This window comes from Solanum tuberosum, unplaced genomic scaffold (genome assembly GCF_000226075.1).
Source record: "Solanum tuberosum cultivar DM 1-3 516 R44 unplaced genomic scaffold, SolTub_3.0 scf00263, whole genome shotgun sequence".
In the NCBI taxonomy this organism is placed as follows: Eukaryota; Viridiplantae; Streptophyta; class Magnoliopsida; order Solanales; family Solanaceae; genus Solanum; species Solanum tuberosum.
The window spans coordinates 844,153-867,157 of NW_006239196.1; the positions used below are offsets into that span (position 1 = coordinate 844,153).

General features: G+C 28.8%; 1 protein-coding gene across 1 annotated transcript; it reads left to right on the forward strand.

The window, feature by feature from the left end:
• Nucleotides 1–16,619: 16,619 nt before the first annotated feature.
• LOC102579023 (LRR receptor-like serine/threonine-protein kinase ERL1) lies at nucleotides 16,620–18,558 on the forward strand. Its single transcript, XM_006358382.2, has one exon. It carries the CDS (start codon nucleotides 16,927–16,929, stop codon nucleotides 18,106–18,108), a length of 1,182 nt encoding a protein of 393 aa, XP_006358444.1. The 5' UTR covers nucleotides 16,620–16,926; the 3' UTR covers nucleotides 18,109–18,558.
• The last annotated feature ends 4,447 nt before the right edge of the window (nucleotides 18,559–23,005 follow it).

Consider the following 23,005-nt stretch of genomic DNA (forward strand, 5'->3'; position numbering starts at 1 on the left):
AACTTGGATCTGGTTCATATATGAAAACACTTTTTCTTCTTCTTCTTACTCAAAATGCTCTCTATGCTGTAGTCAATAAACCATTAATATGGTTTAACATACACGAATATGAATTTGTGCAGAAGAAGAAGTTCATAAATTTTGTCAGTAAAAAATCTGAGGAATCAAGGGTATTTATAGCCAAGAAGCATTGGTTCCGACAGGTTGCAACTTTCTGAAACAACCATGACTGTTCGAAAGGTTGCAAATTTTCATGAATGGTCGTGTGGTTTCTGAAAGGTTATGCTTCATCCTGAGTCCTGACTTAGTTACTACTCAGAGATTCGAAACATTCTTCTTGTGAGATGACCATTTTAGTACATACTCTAGTTTCAATTTAACTAATTGTGTATGGTTGTGCTTTCCATATAATTTTTCTGTATATAATTCTTATTCTGAATTAATGACCTAAAACAAATCAAGTGAATCTTCATTAACTTGACTAGATCATGTAAAATAGGGTGGAGGTCGTATTAGATTTACTTTGCATGGTGTATATTCTAGTTGTGTGCAGAAATATGCTTATAGACTTATAGGACATTGATCTTTTTGGACATAATCTGCAGCTGATTTAGGGTTCTACAATAGCACTAAAGGTAGAATTTCTATCATATCTTAGGTGTTAATAACATGAAAAATAAAGTAGGGATTTGCTGCTGCAGAGGAGTTTCAAGATTTTTCATGAGCTGCTTGACTACTAGGTTTCAAGAGAATTGTTGGAAGGTCTAAAGAATTTCATGTGAATAAATTTTATCCGCTATCTATCGTATGTTCGACCTGTTATTTTCTTACTTTATAAACTCAATATTACTCACAATTTTGATGTGGAAAGTGAGTGTTTAAGTCATTATTAGGCATTTGTTGAATTTGAGATGATAACCAACCTTGATGTTTTTTGTTATTTGACTGTCCTTTGTGAATACTTCAAAGCTAAATCTTTGAATTCTAATGACTTCTTTTTCCAAGAACATGATATTGTAATTCTTCTGAGTGAGTCATGTAGTTTTTTTTTTCTTTTTTGAATGAGGTTAATTCACCATATGTGATGGTTTTGGGCATGGAATGATAACTTCCTATTGAAGTATAATGGAAAAAGTGTGCCTTTTATTCATATGAGATTTTAATTAATTATTTCTAAATTTCGAGGTACGTGTAATCTTGTCCTGAAATCATGATATGAAGTTTAAGTTTTTTGGATGTTCAAATTCTAGTTGTCCTTTTATTTTACATAACACAAGTTTCATCTTTATAATACCATGACAACAATTTAAAAAGTCTGGTTGACATGGTTTCAAATCATTATCATGATTTAAATTTGAAATTTTATTTGAAAAATCTACAATTTGTGTTCTTTTCAATCAAATACATATGCAGTAGTTGAACTACTTAATAATTTTGTCATAGGTCAGTCCCAGCTTTACTATGACTTTTTTTTATCTGTTTGAATCTTCAAATTCAAAAGGTGTCACATAAATTGAAACAGAAGAAATTTATGTAAACACCAACTGCTTCTCTAGGCATGTCCCTCAACAATGACAGTGTTAAAAGAACCATTGTACCATTATGGCTAAAGATATATATATTAGATATAGCTGACTTGCATGCATTAACAACTCCAACTCTTCATTATGATTAGAAAGCGATAAGGTAAAATTCACATATGGTCACATAACTATCATTTATTTTCATAAAAATCATTTAACTATTTTTTCTAACACAAAAATCACTAAAACTTTGAGATACTATTAAGTCTAAAAAGTTACCAAGCCGGAAAATGCTAAACTTTCCGATGCTGACTCTTTTTTTAAAATTAATTACTATATATATGCGTTTTATATATTTTAAAGACATTATTCTTTTTTTTTTCACAACCTTAAAGTTGAAAGTGAGAAATGTTTACCATTCGAGCAACTCTCTCTTGTCTTAAACACACGATTCTATTAATGGTGAGAGAGACCTAAAAGACCAAAAGGATAGAACCATACATAGTTTAATTGTGGCTAAATATGTTTTTTAAGTGACAGTTAGCACTCTTTGTAAATGTCTCTAAAGCCTATAACAACACTGGATCCAATGACAATGAACTTCAGTATTCTTTGTTTTGTTAATATACATATTTATTACTGCTAAAAGTTGTTTTTGTTGTAGTGGATCCGGACTTGACAATATTTGTAAAAGAAGTGATCAGCCATGTGCATATTGCTTAATTCCATGTATGTAGTAAATTAAGTAGAGAAAAAGGAGGGTTGGGTACTGACTACATTGGGAAATATTGGCCAAATTTTGAGTAAATGAGAGTTATAATTAAGCATCACTAATAGTTGTATGAAAAAGACATGATACCTAAGTTTTATAAATATTGAGACATTCCCATTTTCCCTTCTTTTTCACTCTTTTCTTGGTACAAATAGCTAGTCTGTACTCTGTACAAATGTAGGTTCACTCATTATCCTATCTCAAATTGTAAAATAACTTAATGGTTCATGCATACTCTTAATTAATTATATACTGCAAATTATTAAAGGATGATGATGATATAATTAATGATGCCCTTGGTTGTTGGGGTGGTGCCCATCTACAAATGCATTTACTCATTCAATTATGGTCCTAATTATAATGCTACATGTACAAATTAGTATTAATCATACAAAACAAATACTATTCTCTCCGTTCATCATTACTTGTCCACTATACTATTTTAGAATGTTCAACAATATTTGTTCAGTTTAATTTATAGAATCAATGAATAATTTATCATATTATGTCTTTTTTACCCTTGCTATTACATACTATTCATTTTTCAATGTTTAGATGACTTATATTTAATAAGGATGATTTAGTAAAATTACTCTTATTATTTACTGCTTTTTAATTCTTATGTTAAGTCAATAGTAAACAACTATTCTTGGACAGAAGGGGTAGTATATATAAAGATGTATATGTTCATCTAATGGATACGAGTGTACTTACTGTCTTTGACTTGAACTATTTTTACTTATGTACGATCAATCGAATTTTAATTAATATATACCTTAAATATCTTAATCGTAGCATGCACCAATAATCGTCATAAAGTAATTGTGAATATGAGTGTTACTTGTACTTATGATATAGTAAAGGAAAAAGAATTCATGAAGAGTTGAATATAATAATATATATATATATATATATATATATATATATATATATATAGAGAGAGAGAGAGAGAGAGTGTAGTTGTGCTTATAGAAAGTTACCATCATCTTCCTTTTTCTGTTGTGCACAATTGTTGAGCATACCAAAATAAAAATGTATATCTTCAGTGAAGTATATATACATTAAGATATATATGAGTATTTACTGACAAGTGTCGTGTTGGAGTGGTAAATAATTCTTAATCTTTAACTAGAAGTCTCGAATTTGTATCCCTTTAAATACGGAGTGATCTTTATTAGGGAACGCTTTTACCCCAAAATATTTTGTTTATCAAACATTTTTTTAATGTAATTTTTGCTTCTGGATCTTCTCTTTTGCCTCAGTGGTGTTAGATGATGATATTAATATTCATGGTATATTGTCTTATAATACAAGCTATACGTAAATAAATAAAGTCGAGTTGTATCTAGTAGTCATGAACAAACTCCCTACTAATTAGCCAACTACTTTCACCAACTGTCTTTTCATAGGAGATCTTTAAAAAAATATTATTCATGCCCCACCTCTATAACTTTAATTTTCAAATTAAATAAGTATGTCATGTCTCCCAAAGGCGCTATAGGTCATGATAATTATTTACTCGCATAAACTTTTTATGTCAAATCAATAAATGAAAAACATATATATAGTATCAATTGAATTACCTGGAATCATTGAGATGAGAAAGATCACAATAACGATTGAATTACAATATATAAGGGGGTTACTATGCTAACCTAGCTTACAAGGCAATATAAGGGGGACGTTGAAAACATTCCTAACAAATAAAGTCATGACGTATATTCTCGCGTTAATTTTTAATGGACTTGTTTTCCTTTCAGTTAATCACCATAAATAAAACCATCTCTTGGTTTGATGGCTTATTATTAAAAAAATAAATATTAGCCAATCTTCCTTTTAACTTTGCATTTGACACTATCAAATTATTCAAGCACACACAAATATAGTGTTATATATTTATTTATTATTTAGAAAAAGAGAAAAAAAGAGCTGTGCAAGGAATAATTAAATAGGACATTGTTGCACTTTGGGAAACATATTATATGATAAATTAATTCTTCCATATCTTTGTTAATTTATTCACGCAAAGGCTTATTGTCTGATACTCTATTAAAGTCATGACTGTTAAGATAGGATGACCAATTTCTATTTGAAAAAGTCATATATCATTACTCTATAATAGTATATGTCAGCTGTGACATAAAAGTGATTATTTAGTCGTACTAAAACATAAGAATTTAACTTCAAATTTGTGATTTTAATTTTTAAAACTTACAAAAAAAAAACCATAATTTTAAATTTTGGTAGAAAAAAAACTCATGATCAATATGAAGAGATTGTTTATTCCATGTGGAGGATTATATCAATGAATATTTAGTTATTGTTGTTGTTGAATTTTTTTACCAGTAAGTCTTTGCTAAATTTTATATATTTGAAAGTTTATAATGACATGCATATAGTCACACGAATTAATTTATAAAAAAAAAAATGGAGATACACAATTTGTTAATGTGACTCTTTAGATATATTGATATTTTGTTTCTAAATCTAACCTACAATTTGTTCATTAGGAAAAATTGCAAGAATTTGAGAAGTTTAAATAATTTTGACAAATTATGAAGTTTTTATATTTTATAAAAAAAAGTACGACTTTTAAAATTCAAATTACATGTCTAAATCAAAATTTTCCTTTAAATTAATGTGATTTCAAATTACAGGAACTGTTTTTTTAATAAAAAAAATAAAATAAGAAGAAGAGAGTTATTTAAATGTGTTGAAATGCAAATCTTTTTCCCTTTCTGTTTTTTTTTATACATATATTTGATGACTTGAGTCCCAAGACTTTGACTAACATGTCACTGTATGCAACTACTTTGACTGTAAAATTTACTAACAATTTTAGTTAAAAAAAATTAAAAAAATGAAAGAGGGAATTTGCAGAGACCAAAAAGGGACAAGAGAAAGAAGTTGATAGAAGCATCTCCAGCTAAGCTGTGCGTACTACAATAATAACATACAAATACAGTTCGAAAAGAATAATATTTACGTAGCTTTATTTCTATCTCGTAAATCATAATGGTTGTTTTCGATAAATTATTTACTTCCATTCACATCTTATTACGGTATTCTTTCCATAATTTTTCTCTGGTTGTGTCAACTTGAAATGTAACTTCTTCATTTTTCTTTTTTTATATAGTGTGTATCATTTAGAGGAAATCTCAATAAATTGTCATTTAACTCGATTTCAGAATAACATAAGTATGCACAATTGATTATTTAAATTTGTATAAAGCTAAACAAATATGTGTTTACGTCTTATGTGAGATATACTTGAATTTGAACTAGTATTATGTCATATAGGGTACATATTAATGGCCTATTAATTATGTCAGGTCGATGCGTGTACTACTTGTATCTATTTGTTCAACTTTATATTTTTTGTCTCTAATTACTTGTTTATTTTTGAATTAACACACCTATTAAGAAAACAATTACTGAGATAGTGAGTTTACCATTTTACCCCTAATAATTATGAAGTGGATTAATTAAAAATTTAAGATTTTCAAAAAATTCTACCTTTTTAAAAATTAATTAATTGAGGTATAATAGGTAAAAAGAATTCTAATTATGCATGCCAAAAATTAAAGAATATATTAAAACCAGATCCCGACACATTTTTTGTATTATGTCAATTTATTACTCATAATTGATTTGGTTACGAAAAAGAACTGCCACGTGTGGTCCTTGTTGGAATAACCTTTTAGAAATCCTGATGATCTGTCACTCCGAACTTGAGGCTCGGACAATGGTTTGGCCTTCCAATCCACGACCCTAATAAAACAAACCAAAAACCCAACCATATTATAACTAAAATCAACCACACAAAAAATGAAAAACGGAATTCAAACCACACAAAAGAATAGAAAAAGATTTTACTCTATTAATATTCTATTATTCTATCTGTTTTAATTTATATGACATTATTATTTTATTAATATGTATAAATTAGGGATAACATAATTTTACATATCTTAAAATTTTCATTTTATTTCTTAACTTAGTGTCTCTAGCAGCTTAAAATTTGATGTTGTCTTGTCTCCCTCAAATCAATTCACTAATTAACCCCATTTTGCCATTTCACAATTTGTTGGATAATTCAGAGAAACTTATAAAAATGATCCCTTATTTTTTGAGGTAGATTCAAAATATAAAGTTAAGGTACCAAAGGTTGAAGAATTATTGGATAAACTAAGAGTAGAGTATTGATATAATATAGTTACATTTTTACAACTTAATTAGTTGCTATTTATTACTAGCTAGTTGACTTTTAGATGTATTGAATTATTATTAAGTTCATTGTATCATAAATTGGTCAATAGCCAAAACCGACCTACAATAACTACGTTTATCTCTCAACAACGACAAGGCTATAGAAGATCATGTGACATTCATTTACTACTCCACCTCCCCAAAACAAATAAAGGGCCGTATATCAGAGCTCGGAGCTAGTAGTTCATATGTGAATTTGGTTTAACAAATAATATTTGTGTTTGTAAATTCATATAGATATTAAATTTAAAATTTAATTATTATCAGTAATTATCATTATAAAATTCACAATTTATAAATTTGAAATTTTAATTTTACACAAATAGAATACAATGCCTTCAATCAACCAATGAAGCAACATTTTGTTCGAATAAGGTATTGTCTTTATTAATTACTACAATAAAAGAAATTTCCAAAACTAATCCCTGTGTTTTTAATGATAGAGAAGAAAATTTAAGTAATTTGAGATTCTATTACAGCTCATTTGATTTACTTGATTTGATGAATTTCCATGTCTTTTCAATGCATACGAAATCCGAGTTAAAGTTATTGATTCATTTCTTTGTATATATTCATAAGGCATTTTATTTTTATTTAGGGAAAAGGGTCAAAAATTCTTTTGGATCGTTCAAAATAGGCCCAACTTTGTCCTTCGTATGTTGCCTTCGTCGTAAGGAAATTAGTTCAAAAAATAACCTTCAATACCTAATCAAATAATTTAAAAATATTCTTACCAACAATTGTTTCATAATAAAAGGAAATGAGATAATTTTTTCCTAGTTATTATAATTTTTATTTTGGTGGTGGGTGGGGGTTGAATTTGTGATAATTAGTATAATTAATAATAACATGGGAAAATAAGTAATATAAAGACTTCCATTTTAGCAAATAAAAATTGATGATATATAATTTATTTTTGCTTCTGGTAATTCCTTAGGCATTAGGTATGAATTTATTATTTCTAAATATGAAATCAGATATTTTTTCTTATATAACTATTTTAAAACTTAATAATTATGTATTTATTTTTCTAACTCTAGGAATGAAACAATAAAAAGATCAAATTCAATTATACCTTGACATATTATATATATTACATAGGGTCACTTAATGTCTTTCAAGATTTCAATCGAAGGGTATACTAATTTTGAAAGGATATAGTAGAATAAACATTTAATTGGAAAAGTTAATATTGGTAATTAAACTTTATATTACATAAATTTGGCAGTATAAAAATTATCATTTATAAAAGCAAATGTAACCTCATAATTTTCCATATATCTTTTTTGCTCAAGTCTTTACCATTAAAAATATTTATCTCAAATTTTAAATGAAGGATAAATTACTCCACATTTCAAATAGTTTAGCGTAAAATTTGACTCATTTTTCTTAATTTTGGAGTAACCGTTAGTAAGAATAATATTTTTGAGTATTTGACTGGTACGTTGAAGGATATTTTTCGTAAAATTTGACTCATTTTTCTTAATTTTGGAGTAACCGTTAGTAAGAATAATATTTTTGAGTATTTGACTGGTACGTTGAAGGATATTTTTCGTAAAATTTGACTCATTTTTCTTAATTTTGGAGTAACCGTTAGTAAGAATAATATTTTTGAGTATTTGACTGGTACGTTGAAGGATATTTTTGAGTCTTAATTATTGTGAATAGTTACTTTTTGCCCTTTTTCCTTCTTTCTATAATATATTCATTAGCGTTGTTGGTTAATACTAAAAAATGCAATAAGTTTTGATGAAAGACAAATTGAAGGTGTGAAAAGGATGTTGGAGTAGTTCTTTTTAGTGAATAGGGAATTGCATGCAATGGTGAGAGTGATGTAAGAATGGGAAATATATGTACATTGGAATAACAAAAAGAAGTTTTGTAGTGTTTTGAGGAAGATAGAGAGAGTACCTAAAATGACAAGAAGGAGAAGGAACCACTCACATATAGAGAGAGAGCCTTGACGATATGTCTGTTTCAATTTATATGATGTAGTTTAATTAATCAGGCACACAATTAGAGTAAAAATTTGAAACTTGTAGTTTAAACTAAGTCATAAATCTTTATTTTTGTGACTGACTATAAATTATTTGGTTAAGAATAAAATATGCATTTTAAAGTTAAATTGTTACTAAATATACAGGGTTGTCGGTGCACTCTGAAGAATTCATGATTTGTATATGTTTCAGACCAGTGAGAGGGAGTGTGACATAAGGATTGATTGATTTCACCATATCCATCATAGCCAACCCCATCAACCTACTGTTAGAGGTCAATTGTTTCTCCCTCTCTCGAGATTGCAATCCTTATCGAGTCGGGAAAGAATGAGTAGTGGTCAGAGAATTGGGCAACGGCCCTCTTGGATTCAATAGGACCAGGAATAGGTAAGTTAGTATCGATCTGATGAAGAAAAAAATAAATTGATAAAAACGTTAGATCAAAAGAAATATGCCATTTTTTTAAAATTGACTAGATAAAAAAAAGTCTATCAAACGGGACATGCATGTGCATTGCTCAGATCTCTATGAAGCACAAAAAAAGAAAAAAGAAAGAGGATATATATGGCACTCATGACTCAATGACCAATATATTGGCCTAACTTTGAGTAAAGTAAATGAGAGGAAGAAAGCAAGCAAGCATCACTTGTCCTATATATATAATATAGCTGGATGATAGAGACATGATATCTAAGTTCAACTTGTCCTGCTTGAGTATTCTTCTGTAAAACTCAGGCTCATCATGCTTATTGCTATCCAAATTTGTTAGTCCCAAAAATCATGGTGGTCCACACCCTTCATATTAGATGATGCCCAGGTTGTTGGGCTTGGTGTGGTCTCCCTCTCTACATATATATATATATATGGACCATGAAAACAATGGATCATGGTTAACACACTTTGTAAAAGTGATATATGAGGTTAAGGGCACGTGTCTTAATTTAATTCATTAAGTTCGGATTTTAGCTGTTAAGATATGTTTGATGAGGAATTAAGTGAAAGTAAATAAAATGAGTAAAGAGAATCGTAGGAAGCAATAAAGTTTCGATGATATGTGTTTGCACTGGATCCAGAGATGTTGGAATGTTGTACGTTGATATTAGATTTGAAGACGTTTATATATAGTAATCGTTGAGAGCTAAGACTTGGTAAAATATATAAAATTTGGATAACAAGAATATATCATTATATTGATTTTGGTATTGTTTAGAATTTAACCCTTCACAAATTACAAATATGTTAGAACTACTATTTATAGACAACGAAGGTAATATATGAACCAATAGAAAAACTTCACCATGCCCTATATTACTACACCCAATAGTAATTAATATTCCACATGGGAATCCCATCAGATATTAGTTGTGTCAGTTAATATTTCTCTATTTTTGGCAGAATATCGTACGAATTTATCTAGAGTGCTACAGGTCCTTTTGCTATACCATTGGGATACGAGTCCTTTTTATGTCCTTGAGCCACGAGTTCCCACCTTTTTTCTGATGAATGACTCTGGTAATAGGCCGGTTGGTCGAACTTATGGAATATGCCTTTAAATCGAGCATTCTTTCTCGAATACACTCCACCTATCTTATGTGTCACGTGTTCTCCCAGCATCCTACCACATACGCAAGCTCCTTTTACCCAATACAATCTCCTTGGCGAAATTCTTCTTAGAAAAGCTAAATCAACTATATATATATCAACTTTATTTTATATAACAATCGATGTCAGTATGACTACTGTAAAAGGCGTACGTGTATCAAACAAGTAGTGGTATATGGTTTATATATGGTTATTTGAAACCTTATATATCATAACACACATTGTACACAACATACATAATTCTTACACAATTGTGCAAAATAGTAGTGGATGTGTATTCGTACAACGCTGATCGACTTATAATTTTAGACCACCTCTACATTAATGGAACAATTAAGAATTTGAATAACACAAATAACGTTTTCGACGAGCCAATTTTTATCAATAATTTGCCATTATAGGAGTAGTAAATTATGCAAAATGAGTAGTAATGGTTTAGACTACCAAGAATATCAGTATATTGATTTTGGTATTGTTTAGAATTTAACCCTTCACAAATTACAAATATGTTAGAACTAGCTACTACATATGGACAACGAAGGTACGTAATATATTAACCAATAGAAAAACTCCACTCATGACCAATATGACTACACCCAATAGTAATTAATATTCCAATGGGAATCTCACTAGACATTAATTAGTTGTGTAAGTTAATATTCCTATATTGTTGACTAAATATCGTACGAATTTATCTAGAGTGCTATCTGTCCTTTTGCTACACCATTGGGATACGAGTCCTTTTATGTCCTTGAGCCACGAATTCCCACCTTTTTTTTCTAATGAATAACCCTAGTAGTAGACCGATTGGTCGAACTTATGAAATATGCCTTTAAATCGAGCGTTCTTTCTCGAATACACTCCACATATCTTATGTGCCACGTGTTCTCCCAGCATCCTACCACATACACAAGAAGCTCTTTTTACCCAATACAATCTCCTTGGTAAAATTCTTCTTAGAAAAGCTAGATAAACTATATATCAACTTGATTTTATGTAACAATCGTGTCAATATATGGTTATTTAAAACCTTATATATCATAACGCACATACATAATTCCTACACAATTGTGCAAAATAGTAGTGGATGAGTATTCGTACAAGGCTGACTTATAATATTAGACCACCTCTACAATAATGTAACAATTAAGAATTTGAATAACATAAATAACGTTTTCGACGAGCCAATTTTTATCAATAATTTGCCATTATAGGAGTAGTAATTTATGCAAAATGAGTAGTAACATGTTTGTTTTGCTCTGTAATGGTTTAATTTAGCCAGGTCGATATACAAGAATTTTTACGTACCTACATTAATAAATTATAAGTAAACATGAGACAAGTCATTTTACTTGACACACGACAATATATAATTAAGACCTGAGATGTGGAATCGTCTTTATTTTGTACTAATATATATCTCTAACTCATCAGTGCTTGTAGATGATGATATTATTGTGTCTTTATATATTGTCTTCTACCACAAGCTATGTAATAATTATTATTAATAAAAAAGTAGATTTGTACTATATAAACAAAATTTCATTATACGCAAGGCCCAACCACTTCCCAATCATCAACTTGGTCATACATGAAATTTATTCACAAATATAGAAAATGCCCCATATCTCAATATAGTATTCAAATTAACAAAAAAGTATATTAACATTATTGTACCTTTGGAAGGAAAAAAAAAGAGAGCCTATATGAAGAATAAAGGAATAAGACATTGTTGCAGTTTAGGACACATAATTAGTAAATCATTAGTAAAAGGATTATTTTTTTTAAAGCAATTTTTTGTTGGCCTTATAGGCCATTTTATTAAAAATTAATTAGTCTACATATGACCAAAAACTGCCCCATAAAAAGCAACATTAGTAAAAGGAATTAAAGGGAAGATAATCGAAAATTAAATATCACATCATACTAAAACTCACCAAAAAAAAATATTAGATGTTTATTTTCATTTGTCCTAGCTTTGGTGAACACAGTTATCTAATACATGTTGGTGGGAGGTGACAATTATAATATAAATTAATTGAGATGCACAAAAACTGATCCGAACACCACGATCGTAGAAAAAAAATCACATCAGACTATTAAAGTATTAGCAATTTTATTGATTCTGCAAGTCTTCCTCCATAACTTTATACTATGCATGAAAAGGCCAATGTTCTCTAAAGTCACTATTATAAATGACTGAACGACTAATTTCTATATGTGAAAAAAGCAGCCATCACTACTCTATAATATTTATGTTCGAGGAATTATTATTATTATTATTATTATTATTATTATTATTATTATTATTATTATTATTATTATTATTATTATTATTATTATTATTATTATTATTATTATTATTATTATTATTATTATTATTATTATTATTATTATTATTATTATTATTATTATTATTATTATTATTATTATTATTATTATTATTATTATTATTATTATTATTATTACTATTATTATTATTATCATTATTATTAATATTAATATTATTACTATTATTAATATTATTATTACTATTATTATTATTATTATTATTATTATTATTATTATTATTATTATTATTATTATTATTATTATTATTATTATTATTATTATTATTATTATTATTATTATTATTATTATTATTATTATTATTATTATTATTATTATTATTATTATTATTATTATTATTATTATTATTATTATTATTATTATTATTATTATTATTATTATTATTATTATTATTATTATTATTATTATTATTATTATTATTATTATTATTATTATTATTATTATTATTATTATTATTATTATTATTATTATTATTATTATTATTATTATTATTATTATTATTATTATTATTATTATTATTATTATTATTATTATTATTATTATTATTATTATTATTATTATTATTATTATTATTATTATTATTATTATTATTATTATTATTATTATTATTATTATTATTATTATTATTATTATTATTATTATTATTATTATTATTATTATTATTATTATTATTATTATTATTATTATTATTATTATTATTATTATTAGTCATAAGAATCAATGTGATGTGACCTTCAATTTTATCACTTGTTATTGATTTAATAATTCTTGAATTATCAACTTTCAACAAACCGCGGAATTTTGCTGTTAGATCTTTTTACTTTTTCCTATCCCATCAATTTACATTAATTCGGCATAATTAATTAAGAAAAAATATTTGACGTAGCAAATATATGCTCTGTATTTACCTAAAACAGGGGTCATTTGGTAGGCCGCATTAAAATAAATAGTTCATGTATTATGTATGGTATATTTAGTACTATGTTTGGTAGGAATTTGAGTCTATGTATAACTAATCCATGGTTTAGTTATACCTCCTACACGGTATTATAGGATGTATTACTAATACCTTTCATTTGGAGGTATTAGTAATACATGGGATATAATACCATGGGATAAGTCTATGTAAAGACAAAAATATCCCTCAAATCATTTTAATTTTTTATTTTATTTTCTTAACTTTATGTTTTATATTTGTACCAGTAAATTTATTTAAATAAATTAGCTTACAAATTATTTAGAGAGAGTTGTTTGTTACTAAATAAATCCAATACAAATTAATACAATATTTGAAATGTGAGTTGTTTAACATTAACTAATTAAAAAAGCAAATATATCACCACATGACGTTTGTGATCTTAATTGAATATATATATTTATGTGGTTTTCTAATTATTTATATTTGAACAATTTATAAAATTGCATACATATTAAAATTACAACTTGCAATTTTTATGTGTAAATATAGATGGTTTATTCAATTTTACTATTGTTTACCGTCTTTTCAATTTAAAAAATTGATAGTTTATCTTCTTTTTTTAAATTGGAAATTGACATTATGTAAGTGATCAATTTACTAAGATGACAATTATTTATCCTCAAATAATTTAAGTGAAAAAAAAAGAGGCAAACATGACAATAAAATTGTTCTTCTCATTGCTAGTTGCCTAGTTAGAAGGCCACAAAAAAATAATATTGTCCGACAATTATTTACCTTAACCCAATTACGTAATAATTCAAGGGTATAATTGGAAAAAGAAATTAGAATGTCTTAATCCAAACACAAGATGAGGTGGGAAACAATAAAAATAATTTCTGCATTACTAATTCCTGCACTATCAATCCCTGCATTATTAATCTTTGTACCAAACGACCCCTAAGAGTATAAAAATATTATGTTATTCTTAATTTATTCTTGTAGTAAACAACAATTAGATTTTTTTTATAATTATATTTTTGTTATCACGCTCTAGCATTTTTTAAAATCTATTTTTTTTTATATATATAATGTTGTATAATAAGTTTCCATAACATTATTTCTCTATACACCCTAAATAATCACTATTTTTCCATTGAAATTTTTAATAAAAAATGTTCTATATTTGTTTCTAGTATTTCGATGAAAATCTGTTAATTTTTCACTATATATTTTTCGAGTGAACTACTTCAATAACTCATATTTTATGAGACTGAAAAATCATACTTTATAACACAATTTTTTTTGGGTTGGAGTGGCTTATGACAACATTCTAAGGGGCCATAAATCTTACCCGAAAAGACCAAATGTAGATTCGGGTTACTTAACGTGAGGGCCATGTGGAAATGCTAACACTTTTTTACTTTTAGTTATTTCTACGACTTGACTCCCAAGACTTTTGACTCTATTTATATCATTTATTTACTACTCTATTAAAAGAAAACGATGAGTATTTGAATTTTGAGGTGACCAAAAAGGACAAGAGGAAGAAATTGAATTGTTTTACTTACCTTGTAAGCTTTTAAATTAGTCCCATATTTTGGAGGCCTACCTAGTTCCTATTTAACAAAGGTAGAGTGTTCTTGTTCGGAGACGCTATATTTTTAATACGCATATGATAAATTTTGCTTTAGTATAATAGCCTATAAATCATATTAAAAAAGCTCATGCGATAAGCTCGATCGAGCACCAACTATTATGTCTAATTGTCTACTTTTTCAAATTGGGAAAAGGGTCTGAAAAATACTTTAATTTTGGTCGAAATTGTTGTTACGATACCAAACTTTATGGAGGACCTTTTACCCCCTGCACTATTTAATAGTGTATTTTAAAGGTATATATGTGCCCACGTGGACACATTACTATTTAAAATGATGCAATATTTATGATGTCCACGTAGGCACATATATACCTTTAAAATACACTATTAAATAGTGCAGGGGGTAAAAGGTCCTCCATAAAGTTTGGTATCGTAACAACAATTTCGGTCAAAATTTGAGTATTTTTCAGACCCTTTTTCCTTTCAAATTTGAAACTTCTTTTTGTAGAGTATATATATATATATATATATATCCTAAATAATAAGAATTTCTAATTGGCTTCTAAGTTAAAGTTGTTGTGTTTTGATTAGCATGAATTTTGGTGGATTGATTGAGAGATTTTTTTCATCATTAACTAGAGGTTTTGAGTTCAAGTCTCGAATATAAAAAAAAAATTATTGGAAGCCGCGTTAAAATAAAATAGAGCTCTAAGTGGAAACAATAAAAACTGTGGTTTACTCTTCTGAAGGAAAAAACTACTAGCTACAAGGTTTTAGTACTCCCTCCGTTTCAAAAAGAATGATCTCCTTTTTTTTTAGTCAGTTTCAAAAATAATAATCTCTTCTTTTTTTTTTGATAATATTTTGATTTCAGTTTTCCACTTGGCATGTCTAAGGCCACAAGATTAAAGGACAATTTTGTATATTTGACATAACTTTAATTTAAGATCACAAAATTCAAAAATCTTCTTTATTTTTTTAAATTTTGTATCAAGTCAAACTAGATCATACTTTTTGAAATGGAGGAAGCACTTTACATTAAAATGTTACTGAATTAACAAACATAATATAAATAGTGAAAAATGTACTCTCTTTGTATGATATAAAAGAACAAGCACAAAGGGTCCTCGTGGTACTCGTCCTAATCACCGTAAAAAACCCCGAGCCTGATGATCTGTCACTCCAAACTTAAGCTCGGACTATACACATAGGCTCGGATTACAGCTTTGCTCACCCATACCACATAAATAAACAAAACAAAACAAAACAAACAAAAATCCTAGTACCTTATTCTTTGCCCTATTCTTTTTAAGAAAAAAAAAACAATTTCACATTAACCATAACATAAATCAACCAAAAAAAAATAAAATCAAAAACGCCAAAAAATATTTTATTAGTTTTTCTTATTTTATTTTCCATCCGAAATTTGGTATATCCCAATTAAATTAAATTGAAATTCACGTTGAAAAATTCTACGTGTTCTGTACCAAATGCGCCTTTGTATTAAAGAAGTACTTATCAGTCTATCACACCGTGTTTCTTCATGTAACAGAAAAACATTAACCTGACTGGTAGCTCTGCTCATTGCTCTGTTTTCTTCCTCACCAAAACCAAATAGAGTATTCTCCAACAAGATTCAAATCAGAAAATTAAAACTTATTTTTCTTCTTCTTTTTTCCATTTGTTAACAGTTGCTTTTCTCAGAAGCCACTCATTTTCTCCTTATATCAACTTCTTCTTTTTCATGCTGTAGCCATTAAAGCTTCCACCTATCTCCACACGAGAACTCGTTTGCTTCTCACGGAAAAGCAATACCCAAAAGTCTCTACTTTTTTCCCCTTATATAAACCCCCATTTTAATTTTACTCTCTCTTCACCTCTGCAACAATTAATTAATCATGAGGTTTTTGTTGTTGATGTTTCTGTTTCATGTTATTGTTATTCAACAATGTGGTGCAATGCTTCACCCCATTGATTTCTTGGCTTTACAAGCGATTCGTAAAACCCTCAATGATTTACCCGGTTCGAATTTTTTCTCTTCTTGGGATTTTACTTCCGACCCATGTAGCTTCGCCGGAGTTTATTGTGCTGGTGATAAAGTGATCGCGTTGAATCTGGGTGACCCGAGAGCCGGGTCGCCGGGTCTAACCGGAAGATTAAACCCGGCTATTGGGAAACTCTCTGCTTTAGCTGAGTTCACTGTCGTCCCCGGTAAGGTATTCGGAGTATTGCCGGAAAGTTTTTCTCAGTTGAACAACTTAAGATTTCTCGGAGTTAGTCGAAATTTTCTATCTGGACGGATTCCGGCGGGTTTAGGTAAACTCCGGCGACTTCAAACTCTTGATCTTAGTTTCAATCAGCTCACCGGAAACATTCCATGGGCCATCGGAACCCTCCCGGCGCTCAACAATGTCATTCTCTGTCACAACCATTTATCCGGTTCAGTACCGCCTTTCGTATCCCTTAGATTAACCCGGCTCGATCTCAAACACAATGCTCTTTCTGGTTCGTTATTGCCAATGTCACTTCCTTCTTCACTTCAATACCTCTCAATGTCATCGAACCAGTTAACCGGTCCGGTCGACCATTTACTTACTCGGTTAAACCGGTTAAACTATCTCGACCTTAGTATAAACCGGTTCACCGGTTGTATCCCGGGGAACTTATTTAGATTTCCGATAGCAAATCTTCAGCTACAAAGAAACCAATTCACCAGTCGAATTTACCCGGCCGGTTTAGTAACAATTCCGGTTGTGGACCTTAGCTTCAACCGGTTTTACGGCGAAATATCGCCATTGTTCTCCGGTGTACAGATTTTATATATGAATAACAACCGGTTCATGGGTCAGGTTCCGGGGATCATGGTAGACCGGTTGTTATCGGCTAGTATACATGTTTTGTATTTGCAACATAATTTTCTAACCGGAATAGCTATCAATCCGGCCGCAGAAATTCCGGTTCGGAGTTCATTGTGTTTGCAGTATAATTGCATGGTTTTGCCGGTTCAGACCCCTTGTCCATTGAAAGCCGGGAAGCAGAAGTCCCGGCCCACGGCTCAGTGTGGGCAATGGAAGGGGTAAAATAGACAAATCACAAGTATGTTTTTTTTAATTATGGTTTTGGTGGATTCATTGATTAATTTTGAAATTAAAGGGTAAAAAAAAATGTGGATAAAGAAGAAAAAATTAGAGTGAAAAAGGGTAAGAGTTTTAAGTTTAGTTATTTGTATGTTTTTTTTTGGTATTTCTTGTAATTATAGATATATACTGATTTACCTTATTAAATATGTTGCAAATTTCTTGTTTTTTTTTTTTTGGTTCTTATTTTGTAAAATGTTGCTTTATGGGGTTTTCTTTTCTTTTTTATTCCTGTTTACAACAGCCTTATTGTTCTGATGATAAAAGTGAAGTCTTTAGGGATATAGAGTATCTTTTTCCTGTTTTTAGGAAATTATATGTGATATACAGAGATTGTATACAGCCAAAATACAGCTGCACCAGCATATCTCTGTTCTTTGTGGTACTAAACTAGGGGACTCTTGTTTTTTTCTTTCTTTAAAATATATTCTTTCAGTTTCCTTTTCCTAGCTTAGTACTTTTGGAATTTGTGGTATGTAACGTATATTGTAATTAAGATTGTGTTTTAAAAAATCATGAAAAATTTGAAGTCAAAAGCTTGTAAAGGAGTACATAAGAAGGGGATATTAGGTTATATTAACATGAAATAGAGGAAGTAGTTTGAAGGGTAAGGGTAATTAACAACAACAATATTTTCATTATAGGAGTAAGGAATGGTAGTGTGTACTATTTTGTAAAAGATAAAAAAATTGTTTTCGATAGACTCTCGACTCTAATAAAATAATTAAAATCAAGTATAAAACGGGATAGAATATTGAAGTAGTCATACTCATACGGAATATAATGAAGAAGAAAACAACAAGTCAGTAACTGTTAGCCAATCTGTATTAGTAAAACAATTAAACAGTAACTTAAACATGTTTTGACTATAGTCAGTGCCAACAATCAAAATTATGTTATTTCAGATATAGAGGCGTATCCAGAATTTTGAGATGATAGGTACATTGTTACAAAAAGGTTGATCTAAGATATAAATTTGATTGGTTTGATATTTAGTTTTTACTACTGATAACCATTAAAATTTTAATATTTATTGGTCCAAAATTGTTTTTTATATATGTATAATTAAAATGTCAAAAGTGCTACTAATTATCACTTAGAAAAGTGTTATCTAATTTTAGAAAGAAAAATGTGACAGGATAAATATAAAATTCAAATTTCTAACCTCACGTAGAGAAGTGCACCCAGTCGTTATCGCATTATGTGATATTTCGAGTGTGGGTTCACATATCTATATTTCAATATTTATTAAAAAATATAACACTACTATTGGGAGGGGAGCATGGGTTCACGTGAACCCGGTGACCCCCCCTTGAATACGCCAAACATATGCATGTCTCAGATTTTCAGATTTAGATGAATTAATTATGGATTGTTGAGCGCCAGACGCTCCAACCTTCAATCAGAAAGAACAGTCATTAAAAACGACGGAAATTTTAAATTAAACGAGAAAGAAAGTAAATAGAATCACGTGGATATTCTCTTGATCGATCATTCGGAGTCGAAGCCGGAGTCGATCGACGATGACGGCGCAAGGGTTACTCTTACCAACTTTTTTAATAAGTAGGAGTGTTTTCTTATTTAAACACTTGAACTTTCTTTTCCATCATTAATGAAGGAGAAATTCGGGGTCGTTTGGTAGAGTGTATTAGAAAATATAATGCATGCATTAGGTGTGTGTATTAGTAGTACCTTGTTTGGTACACTTTTTCATGCCATGTATAACTAATGCAAGCATTAGTATACACTCTATTGTGTATTACTAATACCAAGGAATTCTAGGTATTAGTAATACATAGCATTTTAACACTTGCATTAAATTAAATAATTACAAAACTATCCTTAAAGCCTTTTCATTTTCTTTGTTGTCATAAGTTTTTGTTTTTATTTTGATTTGCTTTTCGGTGTCTTTTAATTTTTTGGTGTCTTAATAGGCTTTATGACCTCTTAAGTATCTTTTTTTTAAAAAAAAAATAAATCAATTTCAATATAATTTAATCAAAAATTTTACTATTGTGACGATAAATTTGATAAAAAAAAATATTTGCCAACTTTTCACAAAAATATTTTGACACAATAGTACAACTATTTAATATTATTTAAAAAAAAAAAAGAGTTAATGATGTTTTAGCAAAGATTTTTTTTTGATATTTTAGCAAAGAACTTTGTTGCAAAGGAAGTGTACAAATAAATAAAGTGTGAAGGGTATATTTGAAAACATATATATTTTTAATAGAAATTATGCAAGATTTGTTATTTCTAATACATCAAATCAAACAATGTATAAGAAATAATACTTGCAGAACTAATACACCTATTTTGTATTATAAGAGAACACTTTATATTCCCTCCATTTGCTATTTATTCTTACTATACCCAACAGTAACAACACAACGTGATACGATAATCATTGAAGTAAGAAAAGAAAAGGTAAAAGTAATAAAATAGAAGAACAAAGTAGCATATGATCAGTTTAGAGTAATTGCTTTTGTTTTTTCAAGTAAAACAAGAAAACCCAAAACCAGTTTTTCTTTAACTTAAAACTAAATGTAAATGCACGTACTTATGGTCCAAATGGCAAAAATAATTTAAGTTTTTGACAGAGGGAATAGTACTTTGTAACTCTGGCAAGGGCAGCTACAACTACGCTATTAAGCAAAAGAAATGAATGTTGGTCCAATGTATAGTAAATGATTTATGCACTTTTATTGTTTGGGTATGGCTAAGGACTAAACTAGTAGTCTGTATATAGATTCGCCGAAACGTAATTACTCTTGCTCAAATAATAGTATATTTATATTAATAAATCCATTAAATATGTATAAATATTAAATTCAGAACCTAGTAATTACTACTTAAATTTATCGTTCCAAAATTCAAAATCCATAAAACTTAAATCCTAGAACTGCCTCCGGATATGACAAAAAAAATGCTCATTCCACCTTTGCATAAGGCAGAAGCCTTGTTCAAGGGCAAAGTCAAGAATTCATATCAGGGAAATCAGAAAAATAATGTCACCACACTAGAATACTATGTTTGAATTTATTTATGCTTAAAAGAAAACTTAACCCCTTCGTTTCTACATTAGCATATGTACGTGTGTCAAGAAGTTCAATCGTTTATATTCGAGGTGTTAAATGGGCGGATTCTGTTATAATTGGAGATATTAAAATGGGTTGAAATAAAAATTGGGTTAGGTCTTGATCCGTCCAAATTTATTTTGGGCTCAAATGGGCTTAAAAACGGGTTGGATCTTGACCCGCTTAATCTCAAGAGGAACTTTAGCATATAGTCACTCAAATATAGCATAATTTCACTCCATAGCTATAGTTTGCTAATTACGATTCGTAGCTACATGTTATAGGGAGGATAGTGGCGAGCAAGACTGGGAGAGGGAGGAGTGAGGCGAGTGAGAGAGGGCAGAGAGTAGAAGAGAGGTGGATTGTATATGTATATCGGTTAGATAATTGTATATTATACATATATATTTGTATATTTTGGTGAGAGAGATTGGGAGAGGGAGGAGAGAGGCGAGCGAGATTGGGAGAGGGAGGAGAGATGCGAGCAAGATTGGGAGAGGGAGGAGAGAGACGAGCGAGAGAGGATAATAATTTGTATAATTCGCAGGTACAAATTTTATAATTCACATGTTTTTGTATAATTGAGTAATATAAAGTCTAGAATTATACAAATATAATAAAACTCAAAATAACGAATTGATACAAACATAAACATATGAACTTTAAACAATTATACAAAATATATTATACAATTACATTATAGAAGTTATATTATACAAAATCCAAAAACTACACGTTTATACAACTTTAAAAGTTATACACAAAAAGATTGAATATATATGATGACAAAACTGAAAAACCAAAGGAAATCATCGTCATTTACAAATACAAATCATCGTATTCTAATACAAATCAAACAAAGAATTGTTAGTTGCGAATTATACATATACAAATGTGGCTAATTATACAAACTCGAAGTCAGCCCACGTAATTAAGGGTTAATGTTAGTCGTGAGTGGTAATTATAGCAAACTATAGTTATGATGAGTAATTAAATAGTATAAATTTGCTTAGCCGCATAATTTTCCCATTATTTTAATATATTGTTATTTAAGTTTTATATCCACAATTTGAATTTCAACTCAAGAAAAATTTAAAAAAGAAATTACAAATTGATAGATAAATCCTAAAAAAATATAAAATAGATAATAATTCATACCTTCAATATAAAAATACACATTACATCAATACAAATAAAGAGTCTTAAAACGGATTGAAATTGGAGATCAAATTGGACTTGATTGAGGATTCTCTTAAAATGGGTTAAAGCTTGAATGAGTTGAGATTGAACCCAATTCAAATTATCTTGAACCCAACCCTTAATATTTTGAGCAGATTACCCATAGTTGGGCTCATTTTTGACACTCCTAGTTTATATATGGAAAAATCACACCATATACACATTTAAGAGATAATATTACGGGTTTTAAACATACTTTAAAAATATTCTTACTTATAACAGTTTATTTACGGGTTATAACATATCAATTAAATTTAACTTTATTTAAAAATTAATTAAAATTTAATTTAATAAATGATTAATCTCTTTATATTTTTATATTATTAATTATTAATAGTTAATTAATTTGATTGCAGTTCCTTTTTTAAAACATAAATTATCAGTTACACAAATTTAGGGATTGACATTGATTAGAGTTCCTTGATTACTGTTACATTCCAAACCTCCCATTCACATTAATCCCACCCCCATCCCCCACGCCTATCCAATACTACAGTAATCGTCCCTCCCATCTTTCTCAC

Bases quoted from the DNA above. Each gene is read 5' to 3' on its own strand.
- LOC102579023 (XM_006358382.2), top strand. From the start codon at position 16,927: ATGAGGTTTTTGTTGTTGATGTTTCTGTTTCATGTTATTGTTATTCAA.